Raw genomic sequence first — 25989 nt, forward strand, 5'->3', positions numbered from 1 at the left:
AACATATAAAATCAGTTGCATTTCTATACACTAGCAATGAACAATCAGAAAATGGAAATTAAGGCAGAGTAGACAAAAGTTCAGAACAGTTATTTACCTCCCACAAGTCCCCTTAGTTAATAATAAGTGGCAAATCTAGGGTGACAACCCAAGTCTCTTTGTCTCTAACGACCTCTGTGTACTTTTCAACATTTCATGAATATATAGGGTAAAAAATATATTTCTTGAAATACTCTTACTTGCCTACTTGATTACCGTTTTCATTTAAATTCATTTATTAGTCCATGATCAAAAAAAAAGAAAATCTGGGGCTTCCCTGGTGGTGCAGTGGTTGAGAGTCCGCCTGCCGATGCAGGGGACGCGGGTTCGTGCCCCGGTCCGGGAAGATCCCACATGTCGTGGAGCAGCTGGCCCTGTGGGCCGTGGCCGCTGGGCCTGCATGTCTGGAACTATAGAACAGCGCATGACACTTTTCTTTTAGTTTATGAATTAAATATGAATTATACCTGAATCATTGCCAAAAGTGTGATCAAAATTTGGACCAGTAGAGGGAGGAAAGGTGTTTCCCTGAATCCTTTCCCACTCATTGTCATCATTTAGATCCTGGATCCAGAAACAAAAGCCATCTTCAAAATTACAGTTGATTTTCTCATAATCTGTAAATTAAAAAAATAATAAAATATTTCAAATGTAGTCAACAATATGACTAATTATAATAGATTGAATTGAAAATAACGTAAACTCACACAGTTTATAATTAAGTGGCATGCACAAAATCATTTTTTAAATTCATTTTAATTGTTTAATTCCATTTAGTTAAAAAAAAAAACCCACATCATTTTGTTGCCAACTGTGTTCTTATGTTTCTTATACCCCATTAGGGCTTCAGCAAAGACAAGCATCTTGTTCTTTAATTTTTATATCTTACCTCTGTTGGCTTACCCACATAAACTTTGTCCCAAATTTTTTTCTCCCCCTATTTATTTACTAAATTTAATACTCTGGTCAAAATTAGGTTGATGTGGAACATTCTCAGATTAGTTTTATGCTAATTTCTTAAGCTTTGAATACTTGCAGTATATAAAAGTTTAATTTTCCTATTGATTTATAATTTTTCTCAAATTGGTTATTTGATTGTTTTGAAGAACGTGAGCTGTTTTCTAATTTCTCATTTCTTTGCAAGTATCAACTGGAGAAAGGTATACATAAGAGATACTCATTAAAGAACCTGCATAATGAAACAGATAGTGACCCTGTTCTAAAATATTAGGTCCTGCTACTTTTAAAATTCCATTACAGTATTAAAGCACCTGAAGATTCAAAGGCTAAGGAATAAACAATACTTACTATTAAGCACTTTGCTGTTAAATGCAGTGTATGTTGCATTAAAGCCAATATAATCATTTTCAACAGATTGTATAAGAAAAGTGGCAGTAACTTGATTGGAAAAAATCCTAATTGTGCCAGGATTATTTGACCAGAGAGAAGCTACAAAAGAAAATGAATGACTGTTATATGTACATATATATCTATTCACTTATCTATTGATCTGTCCATCCATCCATCTATCCATTCATCAATCAATCTATTGATCTATCAATTGATCTATCAATCTTTTTATCTGATCCTACTCTTAACTAAAAGCATTAGTCCTATAATTAATTTATTTAAAATAAATATCTCTTGTCCTATAATAATAATGTTTCAAATTATTACATATATTTGTGGTTTGATAAACTATATTTTCATTTTTAATTGTTAGTTAGATACACTGTAAACACATATAAAAAAAGATCCATTCTTTTACAGAAAAAATTAATCTAAGAAACATACAAGTTAAACAGTTATAAAACAAAACATGAGTTTGATTCTATCACATTTTTCCCATGCCACACTAACAGAGGCTAAACTCAATCACAATAGTAGAAATAAGGGTATTTCTTTAGCTTTCTACCCATATAGCTGTAGGACCTCAAAATAATCCTAGACAATTTAAGGATTGTTTCTACAGATATTGATCTTATCTCTTTTCCATTTTAATTCTAGCTACAAAAGATATTAACTTTCTAGCCTTTTTATTTTCAAGGGTTAATATAGTGTTTGAGAAATAAGAAGTACTCACATGGTGATTTACCAAAAAAAGTATTGTTAGATAAAATTTGCTTTTATAGAAATTTATTATTTACCACATACATTCTCAAAGCGGGTGATATTGCCACCTACGTGGTAAAAATTTGTATTCAGGGACAGAAAAATTCTTAGTTTTTAAATTTATAAAGCCCAAGATAGCCGTACAGTACATAAACAGGTATAGAGAATATCTGAAATATTAAAATTTCATGGGGAGCAATTAGGGGAGAAAAAGGTCTAAAAGTTTCTTAGTGGGAGTGATAATGAAAAAAAAAGGTTAGGAAGCAATGGCTTCACATTTTAGTTCGACAGTTTGAACTGGGTATCAGATTCAAGTTTATGAAAGGTATCTCACTTGCAGATTGAAGACAAAGCACCACTGTTAATTATTGAGTTCTGAAGAAAGATGCTTTCATAAACTACTGAAAAATTCTGTGCTTATCATGTAGAAATTAGTGAAAAAATGTGATTACATGCATGATAATTTCAGGAAAATCTAATGGAAAGAAAGCCATGAATAAGCATTGATTTATATCTTACTCTTTTCTGCAATAAAGTTGTATTTCATTCTTTCAGTATTTTCTCATGAAGGACTACATTGGTTATTTAGATTCCTTCTACAAACATATGTAACTGTGTAACCCAAATGGTTGTCATATTTAAAATCTTTGTAGTCCATAAATGTCTAGCTGCTTAAAGCATGTGAATATTCTAGAAACTTTGCTTCAAACCTATCTGCCTCTCTTTCTTTCTTTATTTTCTATAGCAATGGAGTTTGGGGGGGGCATGACTTCTGGTAGGATCTGAATGTGGCTACTGGTTCAATGGCACCCTTCATGGTTGTGATGTGTTGGATTCCCATGTTGTCTAATGTTATTGTACTAGTCTAGTCAGTCTGGGGTTTATGTCCTGAGATTCATTAATACGCTTCAGAGTTACACATAAATTTCTAGAAATGGTGTAGAACATTTGCATCTATTGAGGCTTTGTAAATCTTTTATCACATTCTTAAAGTTGTGACTAGAAAGAGTCCCAGAGCCACAGATGCAGTGGAGAGAATATTATCTTATGCATCCACAAAGGTAGTAGAAGACACTGGTTAAAAACAGAGGCTCCAGAGTCAGCATGAGATTCATTTCTGGCTCCACGTCTTATGAGACTTCTCAGTGCTTCAGTTTCCTCTGTTGTGGTATAACACCTTCCATAAACATTTGTGATAAGGAGTAAATAAGTAATTTCCACATGATAGAGTGACTGGTATATAGTAAGTGCTCAGTGAATGCTAGCTATTATTCCTTGATCTGCTCAACTGGATTGTAAGCCCTGAAAACGCAGAGACTACACTTAACGCTTTCTGAGTCTCTGCCATTGTGTCAGACATGGGAAACTTTTAATCAATTTTTGGATGCATGAACTAAGATGTGAGTAAATATAGCAATAGAGTTTGCCTACATAAAAGAGTCATAAAAGAGTCAGGGCAGGAGTTGAAAGAAAAAAATAATTTCCTAATAATTTCTAAAGCCTGGATTTTTCTCTACCTGACACAAGAAACTTTTAAGCAATAATTCCTTAAGAAAATCCAGTGCCTTTTACTAAAAAACAATATTGCTATGGATATTAAAGTTGCCAAGCAGCCACACTTGTGTGAATTAACTCATTTGTCTTCTAACAATAAAGGCTCTGGTGAATAAGTTTTGCAAAAGAGGAAAGCTGGGAAACATAATTAAAATTCAGGGAAATTTGAGATGAGGGCAATGGGCAAGGATAACAGACTTTCCATAGAGTATAATTCAACAGATCCAGCTCAAAACTATTTATTTTATCCTATTCATAAGAGAAGAAATTCTGCAGTTAGATTAGCTTCTTTGTGTGTTATAAAGGATTTCTAATATCGACAACACATTTTATTGAGTGCTCACTATAAATTTGGTATGGTGCTAAATGCTGGAGAAGAAATAACCAAGTTCCCCTCTTAGCCTATTAGAAAAGTTCAGGTTAATGAATTATAAAAAAATTACTTTGGAATTGATAGATATGAGAGAAATGCCATAGGAGTACTGAGGAAGTAGTTCTTAATTTTTCCAGGGACTATCACTGAGGAATCTTCAAGAGCCTCTGGGAAGTCCAACACCTTAAGCCAGTGCTTGTTAAACTTTTCCATATAACATACCTCTATCAACAGAAGTGAATGAATGGGTACTTCTAACACTACATGAAAGTGTTCTAATAAAAGCACAAATTTTAATAAAAATGTTTTACTGTGAAAAATGTTTGTATATATTATTTAATTCCGTGTCCACAATACGATTATTTTTGTTGTAGGATAAGTTGACAATTCAGGAAGATCCACTATGTTTATTATATAACTTCGTCTATATCTATGCCCACTTTTGTGTGATTCAGTTTTAAAAACATGTCCTTAAACTGCTAAGCTCCAATACTGGGGGTATGCTATTAATAGTCCTTTGGGAACAGAAGAAGAGCTAAGCACTTCAGATATAAAGAATGGTGTAACAACTACACACACAGAAATGCATTTTCCTGGCTTGTCAACTTGAAATTGGTTTCAGCGTGCTCATACAGGCTGTTTCTGTTGTCTTTCTTTGAGGATACATAAATATATCTATGTATTTTTTGAATAAAGCATGAATGGAGCATATTTATCATCTTCTACCACTTCCATACCCAGTACTGTTAATTATTACCACCAATGAATTGAATATTTTACCTTCATCACTACAGTTTAAAGAAAACATTTTTGACTACTATCCTGTTAATCTATTCAGAGAACTTTTATATCATGACTGTATATAAAAATGACTGAAAAATGCCTTTAAAATTTGTTCATACTAACTTACCCCTAATCAAGTATATAAGAACTATTTTATGGTACCGGATACTTTTATTTTCTTATAATTCCTTTACATAACCTTATTTTCCTTGATTTAATTAAAATATCTATATATTTTCCACGTGATAAAGATAATTATCTTTATTCTGAATTGTAATTTAATAAAAGTAATTGTGTACACATCTCTCACAATAAGAAACTTGCTAAAATATTTAGAAAAAAAGATGGGATTTTGAATCAAGAGTGAAAGTATCAGCATTGTTACAAAACAAAATAACTGTAGAGTTATAAGAAATGCTACTGATCTCCATTAATTAACTACTATAATACCATGATATATAAACCTGCTGGTTTAAATTTAAATCAACAAATACTAAATTTTTACAATATATCAGGCATGGGCTAGATGCTGGAGGTAAGACATTTTTACATATCTTTAAAAAAGGTATTATTTTAAACTTTAAAAGCAATTTTAACAGCTAATGCCATTTCTCATATTTTTTCAATTTAAATTAAAATATTTAATTTAAAAAACTTTGAAATACATTTATATTTCAAAAAGACCTTAAAAATTAAACAACTACCTATTTGTTATAATTTAAATTCATTTTCTTAGATTTTTTCTATTTTCTATTTAGTTTATTGCATTTTTATGATAATTATTTGTGCATTATTGACATCACTATATATAATGATTCTAAGATTTAGTTATGTATTTCTGATGCTCTAAGCATGTGAAAATAAGTAAAAATAGCGTTCAGGCAAATGGTATCTGAAGAGAAGGGAACATGAGGGCAATATACACCTATCATTTTTGGGAAGTTAACCTCTATGAATTTAGTTTTTATCTGTAAAATAAAGATTCTAATAGCACCTGTGTAATATGGTTCAGGGGAGAATTTTTTTTCTTTGAATTAAAGTGCTGAGAACACTACTTTGCATATTGCAAGTGATCAAAGTATGCTAAAATTTATTATTAATATCACATTAGCCCTTGGAGAAATTTATATGAACTGGCTTATTTGTCCACCTATGTAAATATTTATGTTGACATAATTTTAAGGAGCTAGATTTATCAACTACAGAAATAAGTAGATTATGAAATGGCTGGTCCATTTATTTAAGCCAAATGTGATTTACCATGAGTTCATCTGTTTTATGTATACTCATGATTATACTTGTACTTGGGGCTTTTAAAACACAATGAATAAATGCATTGTGTTTGAAGTCGGAGGGTCTGGGTCTGATTTCTATCTCCAACACTAACTAGCTTTGTGGACTTGTGGTCATTTAACTTCTTAGATCTCATTTTCTTCTCCTGTAATGCATACTTTGTAGATTTATTGAAAATATTAAATAAGGATAGCCACAAAGAGTACTCAGTATGATGTGTGTCATATTAAAAGCGCCCAATAAAAAGTACTTATTATTATCATATGCTTAAATATTTCTCAAATCAATAAGTCAATCAAAACATTTATTCGATAGGATCTAATTTTCATTATTCACAAGTGCAATTTAAAATCCAAAATTATTAAAATAAATACAGCTTTACATACATGTTAATAAGAGATGTCACTTGTAACCTTAGCTCTGCTAAGATGACTATTGACTATTCCTCAAATGTGTGAGGAAAACTAGTTATTCCCTGGACTCCGCTGCCACATTCTTTTCTTCATCCTTATTTTATTTCCTCCTGGAATTTCACTCCTACTTTTGTTGGATACCATGAATAGGTCTATTCATTTGGGGACCAGATGGAATAAAGTGGGGTAGTCACACATGTATTATTAGAGCATTCCCTACCCTTTCTCAGTTCCCACTGGTGTCTATGTCCATAATGACAAATGGCTACATAATAACAATACCATCCACACCTTCCATTTAGTGAGACTACATCCTGATCTACTCATTGTTTTACCAACTTTATTAGTAATAGTCCTTCAAGAGACTGAGAAGCAGAGTGCATAATAAAAATAGAAAAAGAAGAGATTCATTGTTGAAGCAAAATAGCTGTTTTTAGGGTTTGTTTGAATTTTGCTGAATGGGGAGCAACACTTACGGTATAGTAGAATTCCACATGATTTTTAAAACATCAATTAGAAGAGAATCATGTGAAACAGTACATCATTTATTACTAAGAAGTTTGATTACACAGAGCACTAAATTATTAATTTTTATAATCAGGACCAGTTTTTCTTTTTCCTTTCAGTAACTTAAAGTACAAGCTCATATTCAGTTCAAAATCAAAAAATGGGTGTAAGACCTAAATAGACATTTCTCCAAAGAAGACATACAGATTGTCAAGAGGCACATGAAAAGATGCTCAACATCACTAAATATTAGAGAAATGTAAATCAAAACTACAATGAAGTATCAACTCCCAGTGGTCAGAATGGCCATCATCAAAAAATCTACAAACAATAAATGCTGTAGAGAGTGTGGAAAAAAGGGAGCCCTCTTACACTGTTTGTGGGAATGTAAATTGATACAGCCACTGTGGAGAATAATATGGACGTTCCTTAAAAAACTAAAAATAGAGCTACCATATGACCCAGCAATCCCACTACTGGCCATATACCTGGAGAAAACCATAATTCGAAAAGACACATGGACCCCAGTGTTCATTGCAGCACTATTTGCAATAGCCAGGTCATGGAAACAACCTAAATGTGCCCATCAGCAGATGAACGGATAAAGAAGATGTGGTACATATATACAGTGGAATATTACTCAGCCATATAAAGGAACAAAATTAGGTCATTTGCAGAGATGTGGATGGACTCACAGTCTGTCATACAGAGTGAAGTAAGTCAGAAAGAGAAAAATAAATATCATATATTAATGCATATATGTGGAATCTAAAAAAATAGTACAGATGAACTTATTTCCAGGACAGGAATAGAGACACAGATGTAGAGAACAGATGTGTGGACATGGGGGGTGGGGGAAGGAGAGGGCAGGATGAATTGGGAGATTAGGTTTGACATAAATACACTACCATGTGTAAAATAGATAGATAGCTAGTGGGAACCATCAGTATAGCACAGGGAGCTCAGCTCAGTGCTCTGTGATCACCTAGATGGGTGGGATGGTGGTGGATGGGAGGGAGGTCCAAGAAGGAGGGGATATATGCATACATATAGCTGATTCACTTCGTTGTACAGCAGAAACTAACACAGCATTGTAAAACAATTATACTCCAATAAACAAACAAACAAACAACTCGCATCAATAAGAGAATGGGTTATTTCACAAATCATATTGCTACATATCTGGAAGAAAATAAAACCAGACATACAACCTCAAAAAAGAAAAATCAAAGGGAAAGCACATCACTCCAAAAAGTTTTCCACATATTTTCATTTTGATAATGGACTGTATATTTGTTTTAACTTACCTCTTAAAATCTTGCTTGAACCCACACCTTCATAAATATTTAATACATCTGTATAATATGTATTAAAATAATCAACGTTCAGTTGAATGGAAAGTCCTTGGTTTACACTAAATTAAAAGCAAAAAATAGACTATTACACTCTTAACAGTTGGCACAACTCAATGTATTCTAGAATTTGAATGTATTTTTCTAATTGTGATAAAGAATATGTAACATGATAGACTCTCTTAACAATTTTTAAATGTATGGAACAGTATTTTTAACTATAAGCACAATATTATACTGCAGCTCTCTTGAACTCTTTCAACTTGCATGACTGAAACTTTATACCCACTGAACAGTAACTCCCCATTTTTTCTCTCCCAGCCTATGACAACCATTATACTTTTTGACTCTCTGAGTTTGAATACTTTAGATGTTTCATATAAGTGAAATCATGCAGGATTTGTCCTCCTATGACTGGCTTATTTCATTTAGCATAATGTTCTCAAGGTGCAACCACGTTGTTGCCTATGATAGGATTCCCTTCTTTTAATGACAGAATAATATTCCACTGTATGTATACACCACATTTTCTTTATCTATTCATCTGTCAATGAACATTTAGTTTGTTTCCACCTCTTAGCTATTGTGAATAATGCTGCAATGAACATAGGAGTGTGTATCTTTTAGAGATCTTGACTTCAATTCTTTGGGAAAAATACCAAGAAATTGGATTGCTAGATCATATGGTGGTTCTATTTCTTATGCCTTTAGGGAGGCTTCATACAGTTTTCCATACTATCTACACCATTTTGCATTCCATCCAACAGCACACAAGGGATCCAATTTCCCCACATTCTCACCAACATTTATAATGTTCTGTTTTTTTGGTAATGGCCATTATGATTTTGATTTGCATTTCCCTGATGATTACTATGTTGAGCGATGCACTTTAGCCATTTGTATGCCTTTTTTTTTGAGCAATATCTATTTGAGTCTTTTGCCCACTTTTTATTTGGTTTATTTTGCTATTGAGTTTTGTAGGAGCTCCTTATATATTTTGGATATTAACCCTAATTAGATATATGGTTTGCAAATATTTGCTTCCATTCCTTAGGTTGCCTTTTCATTCTGTTGTTTTCTGTTGTTTCCTTTGCTGTATAGAAGGTTTTTAATGAGATATATTGTCACTTGTTGATTTTTGCTTTTGCTGCCTGCGCTTTTGTTTTCAAATCCAGGAAATCATTGTGAAGACCAATGTTATGAAGCTTTCCTTTTATGTTTTCTTCTAGGAGTTTTATGATTTCAGGTCTTATGTTTAAGCCTTTAATTCATTTTGAGTTTATTTCTTGTGTATGGTGTAAGGTAAAGGTCCAATTTTGTTCTGCATCTGAATATCTAGTTTTACCAACACCCTTTGTTGAAGAGACTATATTGTTTCCCTGTTGTGTAGTTTTGACATCCTTGTCAAAGATAATTTGACCATATATGTGTGGGCTTATTTGTGACCTCTCTATTCTGTTTCATTGGTCTGTATGTCTATTTTCATGCTGGTACTATACTGGTACTGATTACTGTAGCTTTGTAATATATTTTGAAATCAGGAAGTATGAGGCTTTGTTCTCTTTCTCAAGATTGTTTTGGCTATTTGGGGTTCTTTGTGGTTCCATATGAATTTTAGGATTCTTTTTTTCTTTTAAAATCATTGGGATTTTGATAGAGATTGTGATGAATCTATAGATCATGCTCAGTAGTATGGACATTATTATATTACATTATTATATTTTAACAATATTAAGTCTTCAAATCCATGAACATGAGATGTCTTTCCATTTATTTGTCTTTAAATTCAGTCAGTAATGTTTTATTATTTTCACTGTGTCTTTTACCTCCTTGATTAAGTTTATTCCTAAGTACTTTATTCTTTTTACTGCTATTGTAAATGGGACTGTTTTCTTAATTTCCTTTCTGGATGATTAGTGTATAGAAACACAAGTGATCTTTCTATGTGGATTTTGTATCCTGTAACTTTGTTGAATTATTTTATTATTTCCAACAGGTTTTTTTGTGGAATTTATGGTTTTCTATATATAAGATCTTGCCACCTGTGAACAGATAATTTTACTTCTTCCTTTCTTGTTTGGATATATTGTATTTTTTTTTCTTGCTTAATTGCTCTGGCTAGGACTTCCAGTATTAAGTTGAATAAGAGTGGTGAGAGGGGGCATCCTTGTTTTTTTCCTGATCTTAGAGGAAAAGCCTTTATGTTTTCATCATTGAGTATGATATTTACTCTGAACTTTTCTTGTATGACCTTTATTAGATTTAGGTAATTTCCTTCTATCCTTATTTTGCTTAGTGTTTTTTATCATGAAAGGGTGTTGAATTTTGTCAAAAGCTTTTTCTGAATCTGTTGAGAAGATCCTGTGATTTTTAGCCTTCATTCCGTTAATGTGGTGTATCAAGTTGATTGATTTTTATATATTGAAACATCCTTGCATCCCAGAGATGAATCTCACTTGGTGATGGTGTATAATCCTTTTAATTTTCCATCGAATTTGGTTTGCTAGTATTTTGCTTGAGGATTTGTACATTTATATTATCAGAGGTATATTATCAGGACTGTAGTTTTCTTTTCTTGTGGTGACTTTGTCTGGCTTTGGTATCAAAGTGAGTGTTCCTTCTTTTCCAATTTTTGGAAGAGTCTGAAAAAGATTAGTATTAACTCATCTTTAAATATTTGGTAGAATTCACCAGTAAAACCAGTGGGTCATGGTTTTTTTGTTGGGAGGTCTTTGGTTACTGATTCAATCTTCTTACTAGGAAATGGTCTGTTCAGATTTTGTATTTCTTTATGATTCAGTGTTAGTAGATTGTAAGTTTCTAGGGATTTATCCTTTTCTTCTAGGTTATTCCACTTAGCACTTCTTTTTCTCTATCCCATAAGATTTAGTATGTTGCTGTTGTTGTTGTTTTTCATTTGCTTCAAGACATTTTCTAATTTCCTTTTTGATTTAGTATGAGATCCATTGACTCTTCAAGAGCAGTTAGAACCTTGCAAGTTTCTTTTTGAGTGGTGTCTAATTTTTTGCTCTGTCTGGTGTCTGTATGTGGTGCTGCATATTCTCTGGTCCTACCACAGCATGTCACCCAACTATACCTTGTTCTCTGCAGCCACAGTCCATGCAAATTGTGCTGGCTCATCAGCTCCTCATTCATGCAAGACATATACCCGTTGCTGGGGAAGCTCTTGAAACAGAATGTTGGAAGCATGCTGCACTTCTTTCTTTCCATCCTTAGGGAGAAGCCTTGAATTGCACACTTTCTCCCAATTGTATCAAGCCTTGCTGGCCATAGCAAGCTGTATCCTCTTCTCTTTGTTCTCAGTATCTCTCAGGCATCCAAACAATACCAGTTCCATCACTTATCCATATGAGGTGAGACAGAAACTAGTCTCTTAGGCAGCTCTTGGAAAAGCTGGGACACTGGATGCATGTTTCATCCTTCTTTTTCCTTCCAAGGAAGAAGTAGTGAGTCAGGACTTGTGCTGAGCTGTGCTGTGTTGGGGAAGGAGTTGATGGAGGGTAAAATAAACTTGATCTTCTTGTCCATTTCAGTGTAGCTGTCCTTGGCTTTGTGTTCACCTGGGGTATTCAACTTCTTAACTGAATTCTGGAATTCCCATAAATGACTTTTGGTTCACATTTCACTGTTAAATCAACATATCTGTGGGGGAACAAAAGCTGAGGCTTCTTGGCTACAGAATAATTCCTATCTCATTATGCCAACATCTGTATGAAAATCTCCTATGGTGTGATTTAGTCATGGCAGATTAAAAGCTGAGAACACCCTGTATATACACCATTTGTGCTAAATCTTGAATAAAATTTGGATCAGTTGCTATATATTTGACCTCCAAGCTCTCAATTTGGTTGACCAATCCAATCATTATGATGATCAAAATAATCAAGTTGCCAATGGCTTATCTACCTTATGCTGAATGCTCTGTGGGGAAAAATGTTCAAATTTTAATTTTCAGTTTGGGGAAAAGGTGTCCAGGGCAATGCCTATTTATAACTCTACTGTCTCACTGAAGTGTAGGATCAGAAATGTGAGTAATTCTTTAGTGTTTGGAGGTACAAGGTTCCCCTGAACTCTGCAAAAAGGAGGAAGGCCAAACAATTAAAGCAGAGCATAGATAATGTTGAAGCTGGTTGAATATTGAAAGGGTGGATAATAGGGAGAGATCTAGTCTCCAAAGCCAAGAAGAAGACTGAGAAGATACTTGGCTTCAGAGGCTGGCTGTGGAGGCTGCTGATTGAATCATGGCTCCTGCCCAGGGGCATGGCAAGTTTGGATTTTCGGTAAGTTATCAGTAGTACCTTGATCAGTTGGTAAACTGGGGACATTCATCACAAATGTAGTTAATTTTGAAACTCTAAGTTTCATGGTTGGGAAAGGTCCATTTGGGGCAAGACCTGAGGTTTGGCAAACATATTAGATCTCTGATGAGGGGCTGGAGGCAGGGCTAAGGTTTAGTCTTCAAGGAGTGTGGTTGACAACATTGCAATGGCAGCGACTAGCAGGGGAGGATTAAAAGACATGTAAGCAGTAACCCAGGTTTTTGGATATGACCAGTGTTTGCTGTCAGGAAGGTGATGTTAGAACAATGGTGGGTTGGTTTTAAAAAATATTGACACAGGGACCTCAACCCTGGATTTCAGATTCCATGGTTCTGGAATGGATTTGGGGATGTACATTTTTAAATACTCCAGGAGCGACTGTGATGTGCTCTCATGTTTGAGGGCCACTGGAGGAAGATAGGCAGATGCAGAAGATGCCATGCTCATGGGCTACCCTCAGATGTATTTAGTAACCACAGGAGGTTGACAGGGGTGGAAGGAGATCAACATGAGGGAGCAGGAGATACTCCCAGAGCAGACTGAGAGAAGGAGAGAGAAGCAGATGATGGCAGCTGTTTAAAAAAATTCTACCTCTGTTAGGTCTCTTCAGCCATGTGGAAAGTGAGCCTGCTAGTGCGAACTTTAGGAAATCCAGCATCAAAACTGAAGAAGACAGAGGAAGAAGAAATAAGCTGCCTTCAGGGATGCTTTCTCTTATTTTAATGAAAGTTTTGGTGTCTCCAGGCAAGAAAACAGTGAGGTTTTTTTTGGTGGTTGTTGTTTGCTTGTTTGTGTTGTTTGTTTTTTTAACAAGTGATGTTGTTTTCAAGAAACTAAAGGATGCAAGAGGAGCTTCCTAGGAAACTTTGTGTTCAGAAGCTGTTTACTTTTTCAAAGTAGATAGGTAGAGGAGAGAAATGAGTGCATACTGTTTTCTACTTTCTTCTGTTTCAGAAAAGCCAACTTATTTGCAATAAAACAAAGTCATTTATAAAGGTGAGATTAATTGTAGAATATCATATCTGATGTTTTTATAATATTAACCACAGTTACCTTCTGAATTTTTGAAGGAAAGGATAATTTCCTAAATGTAATTTTTATATTTTACATTTTTGTATCAATAGCTACTCTTTTTAGAGCCCATTTTTACTGAGCATATAATAGAGTGCTAAGTGTTTTACATTCAATATTACTTTTCATAATGACTTTGACCCCTGTAGTTAGAGATATTGAACTCTATAGATGTAGAAATTTTGTCTAAGAGATTTAGTTATTTTTCTGAGATCACATATCTTGAATCTGAAGAAGCCAGATTTGAAACCCATGCCGACAGTCTCCAGTGCTCACATTCTCCATCACTGACACTCTGCTACATGTGGTCTTAATATAATCCCAAAATATAGCTTAATTGCATCTTAACCATTTCTCCACTAGTTATTTGGTCTTCCAAGCTTGTAAGAAACATTATTGTCTTAACCCCATTTTGATCACCATTAGGAAAAACAAACCATCAGGTCTAATGCATCGCTAATGTAGTAATCAGTTTTGAGAAGAAAATACACTTAGATTATTTATATAATTTTAAATCATAATTTTATCATGAAGTACAGTATTTATTTATTTTAGATTCTATAGGTTTTAAAAATCATCCCTAGATTAATGGTGGATTTCTTAAAATAGTTTTAAAAATTAAGTGATGGAAAAAGAAGTAAAAAGAATAGAACCATACAAATCTTTAATTAACATAGTGTGATTATTACATAAATGATATTATGTACTATTATAGAAAAAGTTTATTGTGATCTGCTTATAAGACCTCCCTGTAGTTTTGACCTAGCTCTACTAAGAAGTGGATTGAACAATTAAATTATCATTATTTAGTATTAATAAAATTTCAAAGATCACATGAAGAAATCACTGTGTAGTTAGGAATGTAGATCAGTTAGAATTCATTTTCTTTCAACTTTCAAAGGAAGTAATTTAAGATTTTTCTAAGCTTTTCTGCTGGCATTTTAGGTAAAGAATTGAATATTTTTCATTTTTTTTATGAACAATGCTAATAGCCATTTATAAATGCCTCTCTTTAAATATGATGTGATTATATTAGAAATGATGTCCTCTAAATTTTTAAGTTTTCACTTGACAAGAATTACCTAGAACTGCCATTTTAAATACAAAATCTTATCTTTGGAACACAAGTAACATGTTCTTTAGAGCATGAAAAAAAGAAAATAGTGCTCTTAGTTATATCACATGACTTACATGAGGCTGAGCTCCAAAATAGAAATTATTTAAGCAGAACAAGATGTTCTTGGTTTCCTGAATAATGCCAAATAAATGTGCTTAGAACAATCTTCCCTTCATACCTCATCTCATCTCTGGAATATGTCTACTCAGGAAAACAACTCTTGTGAGTCTTTATGGGGCCATTTCTTATCATTTGTTTGGCAAGAACCCAAAGCTCTGTCTTTTAGCCTTCTCTAACCAGCTGTTATATTGATTCCCCATTTTCTAGTGAGTTATCACAATGATTAAAATAAATATATAGTAGGTCAGATTGGGAAACCATAATCTCATCCAGCTGTAAAGAAAAATGAACGAACTAGAATGCATTTCTCAAAATGAATTCCACAGAGCACTTATGCTGAATGCTCTGTGGGGAAAAATGTTCAGTGGCTTAATAGAAAATATATATATACAGTTGACTCTTGAACAATACTGGCTTGAAGTATGTGGATCCACTCATATGTGGATTTTTTCAATAAATGCATACTACACAAACCCTGGGGAACCATAGAACAGAGGGCCAACTGTAATGTTATATGGGGATTTTGACTGCATGGGCTATTGGCACCCCTAAGCCTTCTGTTGTCAAGGGTCAACTGTATATTTTGGGGGAAATTTACTTGCATCTTAACTTATTTAGGGCTGTGAGAAATCTTGTACTTTTAAAACAATTGTAATGAGTTTATTTCAGAGCTCCTTATATTTATTCTAGTACAAATGATCTTTACCTTGAAATATCTGAGAGAAACATTAGGTACTACTCCTCTGTGAAAAACGTTTAGGCAAATATTAAAGTAGACAAGCTATCAGCAGTTTGATTATTTTGATCATCATAATGATTGGATTCGTCAATTGAATTAAGACTTGGAGGTCAAATATATAGTAAGTGAACTAAGTGTTATTCAAGATACAACACAAAGGATGAGTATAATGGGTTTCCCAGCTCTTGATCTGCCATGACCAAATCACACCGTCGGAGATTTCACATGGATGCAAGCATAATGAGAAAGGAACTACTCTGTAGCTAAGATGCAGCTAAGTGAAATACAGTTCCTTGCAATACACAGACATAGAGGCATGTTGTTAATTTTGGCAGCATTTGATTTGTGCCAACTATATGGAAAAAAAAAACTTTCTACAAAGCCCAATGAGATGGCCCCATTTATTATTCATAGGGCAAAATTCCTTTTTAAAAGGTTAAGAATGAGAGAGAAATTTCTTGGACAGGATATCAGTTGGGAAGGCTTTGCTTCGTAGTTAATGAAAAAAATTGTCCAAAACATAAATACATTACTAAATATGGTAAGACTAACTGCATCAGAGAAAGACTTTATGACTTAAGAACATGGAATAGAAGATGGTATATTACCGTATAATCCACCGACAAACAACACTTGGATTAGAAGACTTTGGATAATGGGCAGCTTCGAAGGACCCAGAAGATCCAGTCAACAAAAATCTTCCATCACAAGCTGTGGCTGTGAAAAAATGGCAATTAATATTAGACAAAACAATCTTGGAAGGGTTTCTCAAATGAAATGGGATTCAAATTGCCTAACGAACCTTCATAGACTACTCATGATTAAATCTCTACGAGGCCATTTCACAAAACTAAAATGATCGAATGGAAATAGATCAGATTTTGTGTTTTAAATCTATTAGCTATTTTCAAATACTCTTACACAACCCATTATAGATCCTTTAGAAAATCATTCTATTTCTAAATACCCATAGTTAAGTTGCATTTTTAGTATATTCTCTTATATTTGTAAGAAAACAAATACACCTTAATTGTAAACTTCCAATTTAAAGAAGCAACTACTATTTTTTGCTTTATTTTCCCCATTAAATTGGAGCTAGGGTGAACTTCCTCTATGCACACTAGTGATACGTTTTCCTGAAAATGATCAGAAAATGGCCAGGAAAATGATACATATGGTGAAAGGGGCCTGAAGAGATCCTTCCATTCAATCTACTGCACACAACTTTTAACCTTCATCACTTTTGCTCCTTTTGTATGGACTCACAATCTAGCTCAATATTTTCATTCAATATTCCTGAGTGTGTTTTTCTCTCCCATGACAACTCATTTTCCTCTTTTAATTCTTGTAGCACATTTATTTCATGTACTTCTCTTACATCTCCTTAATGTCATGAATTACTAGTTGTCTTAATTTATATCTGAGTCATTTCCTACTAGATTAAAATCTTGAAAGCATGAAAGAGGAGTCATAATTTGTAGCTTTTTTTTATACTTGCTATGTATAGTATGCATTAAAAATAAAACTGATTTGATTTTCACAATCTTTAGCTTTTCTTAGGTTATTTTCTATATTCTTACTACTGTTGACACCAAAATTCTAAAATAATGACTCCTGGAATATGTCCTTTTTCTTTTGGTATTTTGTTTATTCCTCGTATGTTGGAAGTGTTGATAGAGGGCAGGGAAATCAAGGAAATTTATCAAAATTAAATTGCTGCCCTTGGAATCTGAGTGCAGAATAAGCTAATCCTAAATTGATAAATGGAAAAACCCACTGTAACATTACACAGTAATTCTGCCAAGTTATAAAACACAAGCTATTATATGACATCAAACATTTTATATGAACAGAAGAAAGAAATTGAAAAGCACATAGAAATCTTGATAAAAATACCACATTTTGGTTGGCTTTTTGCTACTTTTGGTGTACATTTTTAAAAGGCATATAAGGTAGAGGCATAAAGAAAGGTAAATAAATTTTAAGACAAAGTCCATTTAAGAATAATGTCCTAGGAATTAATTGCATTGGATTATGCATTGGATTATTATAGCCCAATTCCCAAGGGAAAAAAAATTAAGAACAGAAAAGATAATAACCCAATATCATAGACTTCAGGAAATTAAAGAGAAAAAATTGTGACTTGTTGAGAGAACTGAATCACCTTACGTGTAATACTTGCTGGAGCAGAAAGGACAATTAAGGCTAATTTGTATGATTTGAAGATAAACAGTAAAATATATGTCTGTTTAATGCAGAGCAAAATAATTTTCTAGTTGTAAAAAAAAAAATCTCCTTTTTCACTCTTAACTCTCTGTGCATCACAAACCACGCCGAATAAATGAGAAAATCACTTAGCTTCAATGACCATAAAAGTAAGAATAGTGTCTGCTTGTATTTTAAGTGATATATGGAGCTTTTTAGTCACAGTTTGTCAAGAAACATGTGGGCTCCAAGAGTACAGGCAGTGCAAGAAAATCCACCACTATTATAAGTAGTTTATATTTAAACTATGACACTTAGGAACACAGTAAGAAAGAACAATCAATCCTACCAGCCCTAAAATACAGCTGTTAGCATTGGTGGAATGTTTATTATGTGCCAGCATTGCTCTAAGGTCATTATATAAGTGTTAATGTCCCCTTCACCACAAATTTATGAAGTTTTAGGTGGGGAAGCTGAGGTACAGAACGGGTAAGTTAACTAACATAAGTTCTTCCAGCTTACAAAGGTTGATTCAAAGCCAGGCAATACCTAATATTAGCCTAATACAGCAAAATATAGAGCTATCAGGGTGACATCACTCAGTCGTTGAAAAGCAGGATGTGTGTGTGTGTGTGTGTGTGTGTGTGTGTGTGTGTGTGTGTGAGAGAGAGAGAGAGAGAGAGAGAGAGAGATTTTAAATGAAAGAAGAAACAGAAAATTAAAGGAATTTCATCATGTCCAGTGTTTTTAAAATTAGAATATAGATCACGTTTGCAACAGCACTTCACAACAAACAGGAGGGAGCAAAAAAAGATAGAGTGAAAAAAGGAAAAAAACAAGACTGGTTTTAGAATTTGTAAAACCTGTTTGCAAAGCTGGTGACACTTTAGTAATTCTTCATGTCCACTCACTACATATTTGGGGGGAAGATATCAATAGCTTTGGGCTGTACAATGGGGTTCATAAATTTCCAAAAAGCTGAGTGATGACCCTGGTGGCAGAGATTGTTGTATGTTTGCCATACCCTTATTCAGTCCCTTTCTAGGTACATGACTAGACTGCATATCCTAAAATGGGTCACGTGACAGAGTCTGGTTAATAAACTATAGTGAAAGTGATTGTGTTTATCTCCAGATATGATTTCTAAAAAGATCTTCTATAACGTTTTTCCATTGTCTCTCAGCAGGTTGCAAAGGATCCAGGGGAGAACTTGGCACAGAAGGGATGGTGGAGGAACCGGCATGCTGAGTGTCTGCAGAACACAGCCTCTTGCCATCTTTCTTGGACTATAACGTAAGTGATAAATAAACTATAATTGTCTTACATTGCTAAGATTGTTTATCATAATATTTAGCTTGCCCTTAAGAATATGATCAGTTTGCCTGTTCAGTTTTCTATGAAGTTGCTGAGTTTTAGTGGAAATGGATAATCTACAGGTCTAGTTCTGCTCTAAAGGGCCTCTGGGAATTCCTGCACTTAAGTAAAGATTAAGAAGAATATTCCTGAACACATTTAAAATAAAATTACAATAATATTGAACTACTTATAATAGCAAAATTCAGAATGCCAAAATATTATCATTTCAAGATATAGGCTTGTGCTAGGGACTTTCTCGTACATTCTTTCATTTAATTTCAGGATATTTCTGGAGAACCTAATGTTACATGTCATGAAGCAGGACAGACTTTTGGCAAAACAGATATAACCCAGCCATGGCTGAGTAGGATTACTGGGTATTCAGGATTATAATTTTTGACTACGAAGTTCTTTTAAGTGTAGCATCAAAAAAAAATTCTCAGTGAGAGATCAATGAGCCTGACAAATAATATCAGCCATTCTATTGCACTATCTGAAATTGCCTGTAATGGAATGGGATTCATATAGGTGTGTTCTTAGGACCCAGCTCCTTCTGCTGGCTCAATGTTTATTAGTTGTGTGTTTTCTCAGGGTTTTGAATTCTCTAGGAACGTAAATCAAACATGATCTCTGCCCATCTATTGTGCACATACGTATAAGGCATGCACATACATTGTGCATGCAAACAATCTATGGAGACACTTGCCAACTTCCAAACAGGCCCGAACATTGTCCTAAAGGCTGTTTGAGTCAGCATCTCTTCTTCTCATAGGTCAGCTAAAAAGTGAACTTTCCTGCTGATGCAATTTTCATCAGAAGAAAAAAACAATTTAAAGAAACCTTGGTTCTGCTATAGTCAGCTATAAGTTGTGAAAACCTAAATAACTAAAGACTGTAAAAGAAGCTGTTTAGCAAGTTAACATTATTATGACTCTATTAATAACACAAACTAGAATTAGAGCTCACAGCTGGAGGAGAAAAAAGAGATAGAGCAAAGGTCAGTTTCACATAGAGAATTCTCTTAAAATAATCTTTCAGTGAACATAGATTGATGGACAGGGCTTTCATGTAGAAATTATGCTATAGAAGTTTGAGGTGGTGCTGAGGTGAAGAACTCACAATCATTCATGATTAAATAATAAATAAAACAACTTATATATGCTTGAAAAATCCTAGATGGATAGAGTAATTGATTTGTCCACTTTTCCCACAACAACTTTAAATTGTTTTTCAAAAATAGATATAATGCTAACTTTAAAACACAAATAAAGACGAGAATCAAGTAAAAGTGGCAAACGAGGATTCAGAGGCTTAAGAAAGTTAGTGACATGGATGGTGAATTGATACTGTTTAAATTAACATAAAACCTCCATGATATTGAAAAATAATAATGCAGTTTGATTATGTTTTTCAGGCAAATTTAGAGAATTCAGTTCTAATAGTGAGGTTCACGTCATGAGTTTAGAATGACTAAGAAAAATAATTCATGGCCTTATAACTTGTTTTAGGACAAGTTGCCACATATAGGATATTTCTATGGTTATTTTTTGATATGCATGGATACTATTTTTTTATGAAAATTATAAACTCCATGACAGTAAAGAGCACATAATAGGTGTGGTTCATTTTCTGATTATTCATCTTATATATTTTTCCCCATTTAAATTTATCGATCATCATTATACAGGCTTAAAGGTATGTGTCTCACTTTGATACACATTATTTTTGAAATATAAATCAGCATCACCTTTATTACCTCATGATGGCACACTTGCATCACATTCTCTGTGAAAAGGTTTTGAAAACTGCCTGAAAAGCATAGCAAAATAGGATGTTGTTTTCTTTTTCTTTGAGTAACTTAGTTATATAAAATAGATTAAAAAATATTCTGTAGCCTACACTTTCTTCCAATATGCTCTGAGTGCACTTCAAAGTATGTAGTTAAACTCTGAAGTTTGAATTTTATCCAAGAACATTTGAATTAGGATTGCTTAGTAGAAGACTCTTCAGTCAAGTTGCCAGTTTTTGAGTTGGTTCTGGGAAACAGAACAACTGCCTGTCTTTTCAAGTATATACTGAGGGTATAGGTAATTTTTTAAACTTTGGTTGGTAATGGAGCATTCATCTTCAATTAAAATCAAGCAAGAAGAGCAAAGTGTAACAAATAATAGAAGAACAAAGTGTAGCAAATTGTAATTAAAGCCTTTTCACATTTCGGGAACTAATGGTACTCATGGTCAATTTTTAAACTGATTGTAAACCACACCAAAAATTTGTTCAATTCCTGCTGTTTAATTTTTCAAGAACAAATTATAGATTAGAATTGTTCAGATAGTTCCTCACATTCCTTACCAATCTGTATGTACATTTATGTGTTAATCTTTCATGTGTATATTACCCAGTGATAAAATGAAGAAATAAGCCAAAGAAGAAATATGTTTATATCACTTAGAGCCATGTTTGGCATTTAGTAAGTACTACTTAAGTGTTAAATAATAATAATAATAGTGATTTTAAAAATTATTAGCACTCAAAACAAATGCCAAAATTTACAAAAAAAACACAGATATTTTATTGATCAAACATGAAGATCTTATTTGTAGCTGATTTCCCTTGTTCACAGAACTACAACTCAGTACAGTTTTTAAGATATCTTTTGTTTCTTTGCCAAAAGGTGAATAAAGGCAACAATAAAAATTAAGGGATGGTGATTACTGAGTTAGAAACTGTTAAAATAGCAAAAATAAAATGACCAATATTATGATAAGACGGTGAAAAAGTGTTCAAATTCATAATAGTTTGTAGTAGCTTAATATGGGATGAAAAATAATGCCAATCTCCTCCCCCAGACATTAACTACAGCATTCTTTCTACACTTGTCGAATGGAATTCTGTTTAATTAATATGCTTAATGTCATGTGATAAAGTTTAGGAAATATTAATATAATTATTTTCTGGAGTTTTGTATTAAATTATAAACATGGCTATTGGGATATATCATTCTCCAGTAGTTTTTGGTACTTGAGGGGTGTGTGTGTATGTGTGTGAGTACATAGTGAGGGAGGATGGAAAAGAAGGGTGAAGAGGGAGGGAAGGTCATCACTTACCACAAATTTTATTGTCTTCATCAGAGCCATCTGGACAGTTCAATTCTCCATCACAAAATAAATCAATTGCTATACAATTTAGAGCATCAGCACACAGCCTTGAATCAGGTGGGCACTCTATTGAGACATGTCCTTTTAAAAAAAGATTGGATTTATAAGTTTCCCACATAGTAGATTTAATTTCCAACTAATGAGATATGTACAATGTCTGGATAGTTAACATGTATTTTTTGTCATTTAGGTAAGTATGTGCTTACTTATAAGCATGTATTTCAATTTCCAAAAGAAATATTTATTTCATTTAATTAATCGATCATTTGTAAAATCTTAGAGTTTTAAATTTTGAAGAAATGATACATATTTCTTCATAGATGTCAAATATGATGTTTATTTTGTTGATTTTTAACCTCGACAAATCAGTACTACAGTTTGGACATTTAGTCACCAATATTTACACCTCCTAGGATTGTAATGTGTAATGTGGGACAATTTATTGGAATATGTATCACATCATCTGCAGTATCTAGTAGCCACTTCGTTTACTTATAAACTTATCATTTGAAAATATAGTGGCTGAAGTCAAGGTTTGCATCCTGCAGAGTAAAATTTGTCAAAGAAAGCTATTTTATAGTAAAATAAAACACTTAAAATTCCCAGCGCATTGAGCATGAGGAACCCAAAGGTTATTTCTGTTCAATATCTCCTCACTTCTTGAATCAGAGGTTCTTAGGGGGAAAGGTGCAAACATGGCCCTGAAGGACTCCATGCCATACTCTGGCCATGATCTGATCAATTTGTACCTCTCAGCCTGTCCTGTCCTTCCCCTTCTCCTCTTCCACATTTCTAGATATAGAGATGGACTGAGAAACACATTTTACTTCTAGAAATTGACTTGGAAATTTTAGGTGCAATTCTAAAAATATATTTGTATGCCCACTAGATAAACACATATGTTTTTATTTTCTAAGCAATGTGAGAATTTGAATATTTTTTGTCTATGATTAGAATAACAATGACAGTTTAAAGTTTTTGGAAAATCTTTAAGCTCAATAACATTTTTTGTTATTGTTCTTAATCTCAAAACCAGCATTACACTGCCATCTGCTGGGTTTTAAACATATATTTGATTCTGAAATTTCTCCTTATACTCCAAGAAATTAATTGGAGAAAGAAAAGTGCTTCTGTCAATAAATCTGCTAAGGTAATACTTAATTAGGAACATTATGGACAGGGTTGCTGAGTATATATACAACTAAATTGGACTTTTGTAATTGTCTGTAATTAACGTGGATATAAACCATTGGGAAATTCAAGGATCACCTAACATCTAAAATAGGAAAGGATAAAAACCAGAGCCATTCCCAAATGACAAAATACTCCCACTTAAGAGAATAATAATTGATAAAAATTGTATTGAATAAACACATATGCATATTATGAGATATATATGAGATACTCATCAAGAGAGTCCTTAATTGTTGAGTCCCTAATCCATGAAAGGCATAGTGTTGATAGTATTCCATAAATGCTTGATAAATAAATAAATGAGAAAAAAGGGCATTATTCTAGAAATTCTAAGTCTCATTTTAACAGTTGTTAATAGAATTCTAAGTGTTCAGCATCTATAAGAATAGATTTGGGGATATAACTAGGAAAATTATAATTTTGTCTAATCTAATGCTTCTCATGGGAACTTCACTTCCTGATGTTTCATATTTTATCTGTTGCTTATTGAACTTCATAGAGTGAATTTCAAAACCACACTGGCAAGTGACACCCCTTGGGATCTTTTGATTTCATTAATGATCATTCATTCACTCTACAAGTATTTATTTCTACTTTGTGTCATGGATTTTTAAGGGATAGAGATAAAAGGATGAGTAAGGCAGAGGCTATTCTCATGGAGCTTGGAGTTTAGTTGGAGACTGGTTCATTAACTAATAAATTTTTTAAATGATGTAGAAAAAAGTGATATGAGAACATCAAAGACTGGGCTACACAATGGATTATTTTCCTTCTGAGGTAGGGATTGAAAGCATCTTCACATAAACTAAATTTTGAAGGATGCTTAGAAATACACAAGGAAGAGAGGTATGTGAAATGTATACATAGTGATATGACAAGAGCATATTAATATATGCAGAACAGAGGACTCTACCTAGATGTTGGGATGTTAATTGAAGCTATGGCAGGAAGGGAGTTTAGTGCCAAATTCTGGGGGACTTTTTAAAAATCTTTTAACATATTAAAGTATTTTTCTATAAGCAATGGCATTGAAAGTGTTTACATATATATGTGATATGACCAGTCCATGTTCCATAAAGACAATTCCAGGACCAAGTGGAGAATCTCTTCAGAGCAGACCAATTGAGAAACTGTTTCAATGGTCAAGGTGAAAGTTGATGAGGGTTGGAACTCAACTCTTGCACTTGCAGAAGAGATGGGGCATATTCCAACCGCTATTTTATAAGTAGAATTGATGAGCTTTAGTGACCAAATGTGCCCCTGATCAGAGAGCGGTGGCTAAGGGGATGCTAAGGATGGTAAGTCCACTTTTGGAGTGGCCAGTTGAATTACCAACGGTCATTAGTCATGTTAGTGATTATAAGAGAAACAGCTGGTGGGATTAGAAAATAACTCTAGTTTGAAATATTTTGATTTGAAGGTGGAATATTATATTATGTCAAGATTGTACTCTATCTCCACATTCTGGTATATAAACACACTTCAGCTGTCTTGGTCCATGAATAAAGAGAAGTTCCTCATATCAAAACCAACATGAGGGGGAGACCTTCAAGATGGCGGAGGAGTAGGATATGGAGATCACCTTCCTCCCCACAAACACATCAGAAATACATCTACAAGTGGAACAGCTCCTTCAGAACACCTACTGAACGCTGGCAGAAGACCTCAGACCTCCCAAAAGGCAGGAGACTCCCCACGTACTTGGGTAGGGCAAAAGAAAAAAGAAAAAAACAGAGACAAAAGGATCGGGACAGGACCTGCACCAGTGGGAGGGAGCTGTGAAGGAGGAAAGGTTTCCACACACTAGGAAGCCCCTTTGCAGGCGGAGATGATGGCTGGGCAGGGTGGAAGCATCAGAGACACCGAGGAGAGCACAGCAATAGGGGCGCAGACGGCAAAGCGGAGAGATTCCCGCACAGAGGATCAGTGCCGACCGGCACTCACCAGCCCGAGAGGCTTGTCTGCTCACCCGCCGGGGCGGGTGGGGCTGGGAACTGAGGCTCGGGCTTCGGAGGTCAGACCTCAGAGAGAGGACTGGGATTGGCTGCGTGAACACAGCCAAAAGGGGTTAGTGCGCCACAGCTAGCCGGGAGGGAGTCCGGGAAAAGTCTGGACCTGCCGAAGAGACAAGAGACTTTTTCTTGCCTCTTTGTTTCCTGGTGCGCGAGGAGAGGGGATTGAGAGCGCCGCTTAAAGGAGCTCCAGAGACGGGCACGAGCTGCGGCTATCAGAGCAGACCCCAGAGACGGGCAGGAGACGCTAA

The 25989-nt window shown here is 34.1% G+C and overlaps 1 protein-coding gene across 2 annotated transcripts in view; it reads right to left on the minus strand.

Annotated features, from left to right (window-relative positions):
* TMPRSS15 (transmembrane serine protease 15) overlaps positions 1-25989 on the minus strand; it is a 135140-nt gene that overhangs the window by 84356 nt on the left and 24795 nt on the right. For both annotated transcript variants that reach the window (XM_019922279.3, XM_073803640.1), the window contains 5 exons: positions 22482-22615; positions 16422-16530; positions 8382-8488; positions 1348-1488; positions 507-656 (listed from right to left, as the gene is read on the minus strand). In XM_019922279.3, the coding sequence (XP_019777838.2) occupies positions 507-656; positions 1348-1488; positions 8382-8488; positions 16422-16530; positions 22482-22615 (641 nt within the window). The remainder of the gene's footprint in view (positions 1-506; positions 657-1347; positions 1489-8381; positions 8489-16421; positions 16531-22481; positions 22616-25989) is intronic.

The sequence above is a fragment of the Tursiops truncatus genome, chromosome 4 (assembly GCF_011762595.2).
Source record: "Tursiops truncatus isolate mTurTru1 chromosome 4, mTurTru1.mat.Y, whole genome shotgun sequence".
NCBI classification, from domain to species: Eukaryota; Metazoa; Chordata; class Mammalia; order Artiodactyla; family Delphinidae; genus Tursiops; species Tursiops truncatus.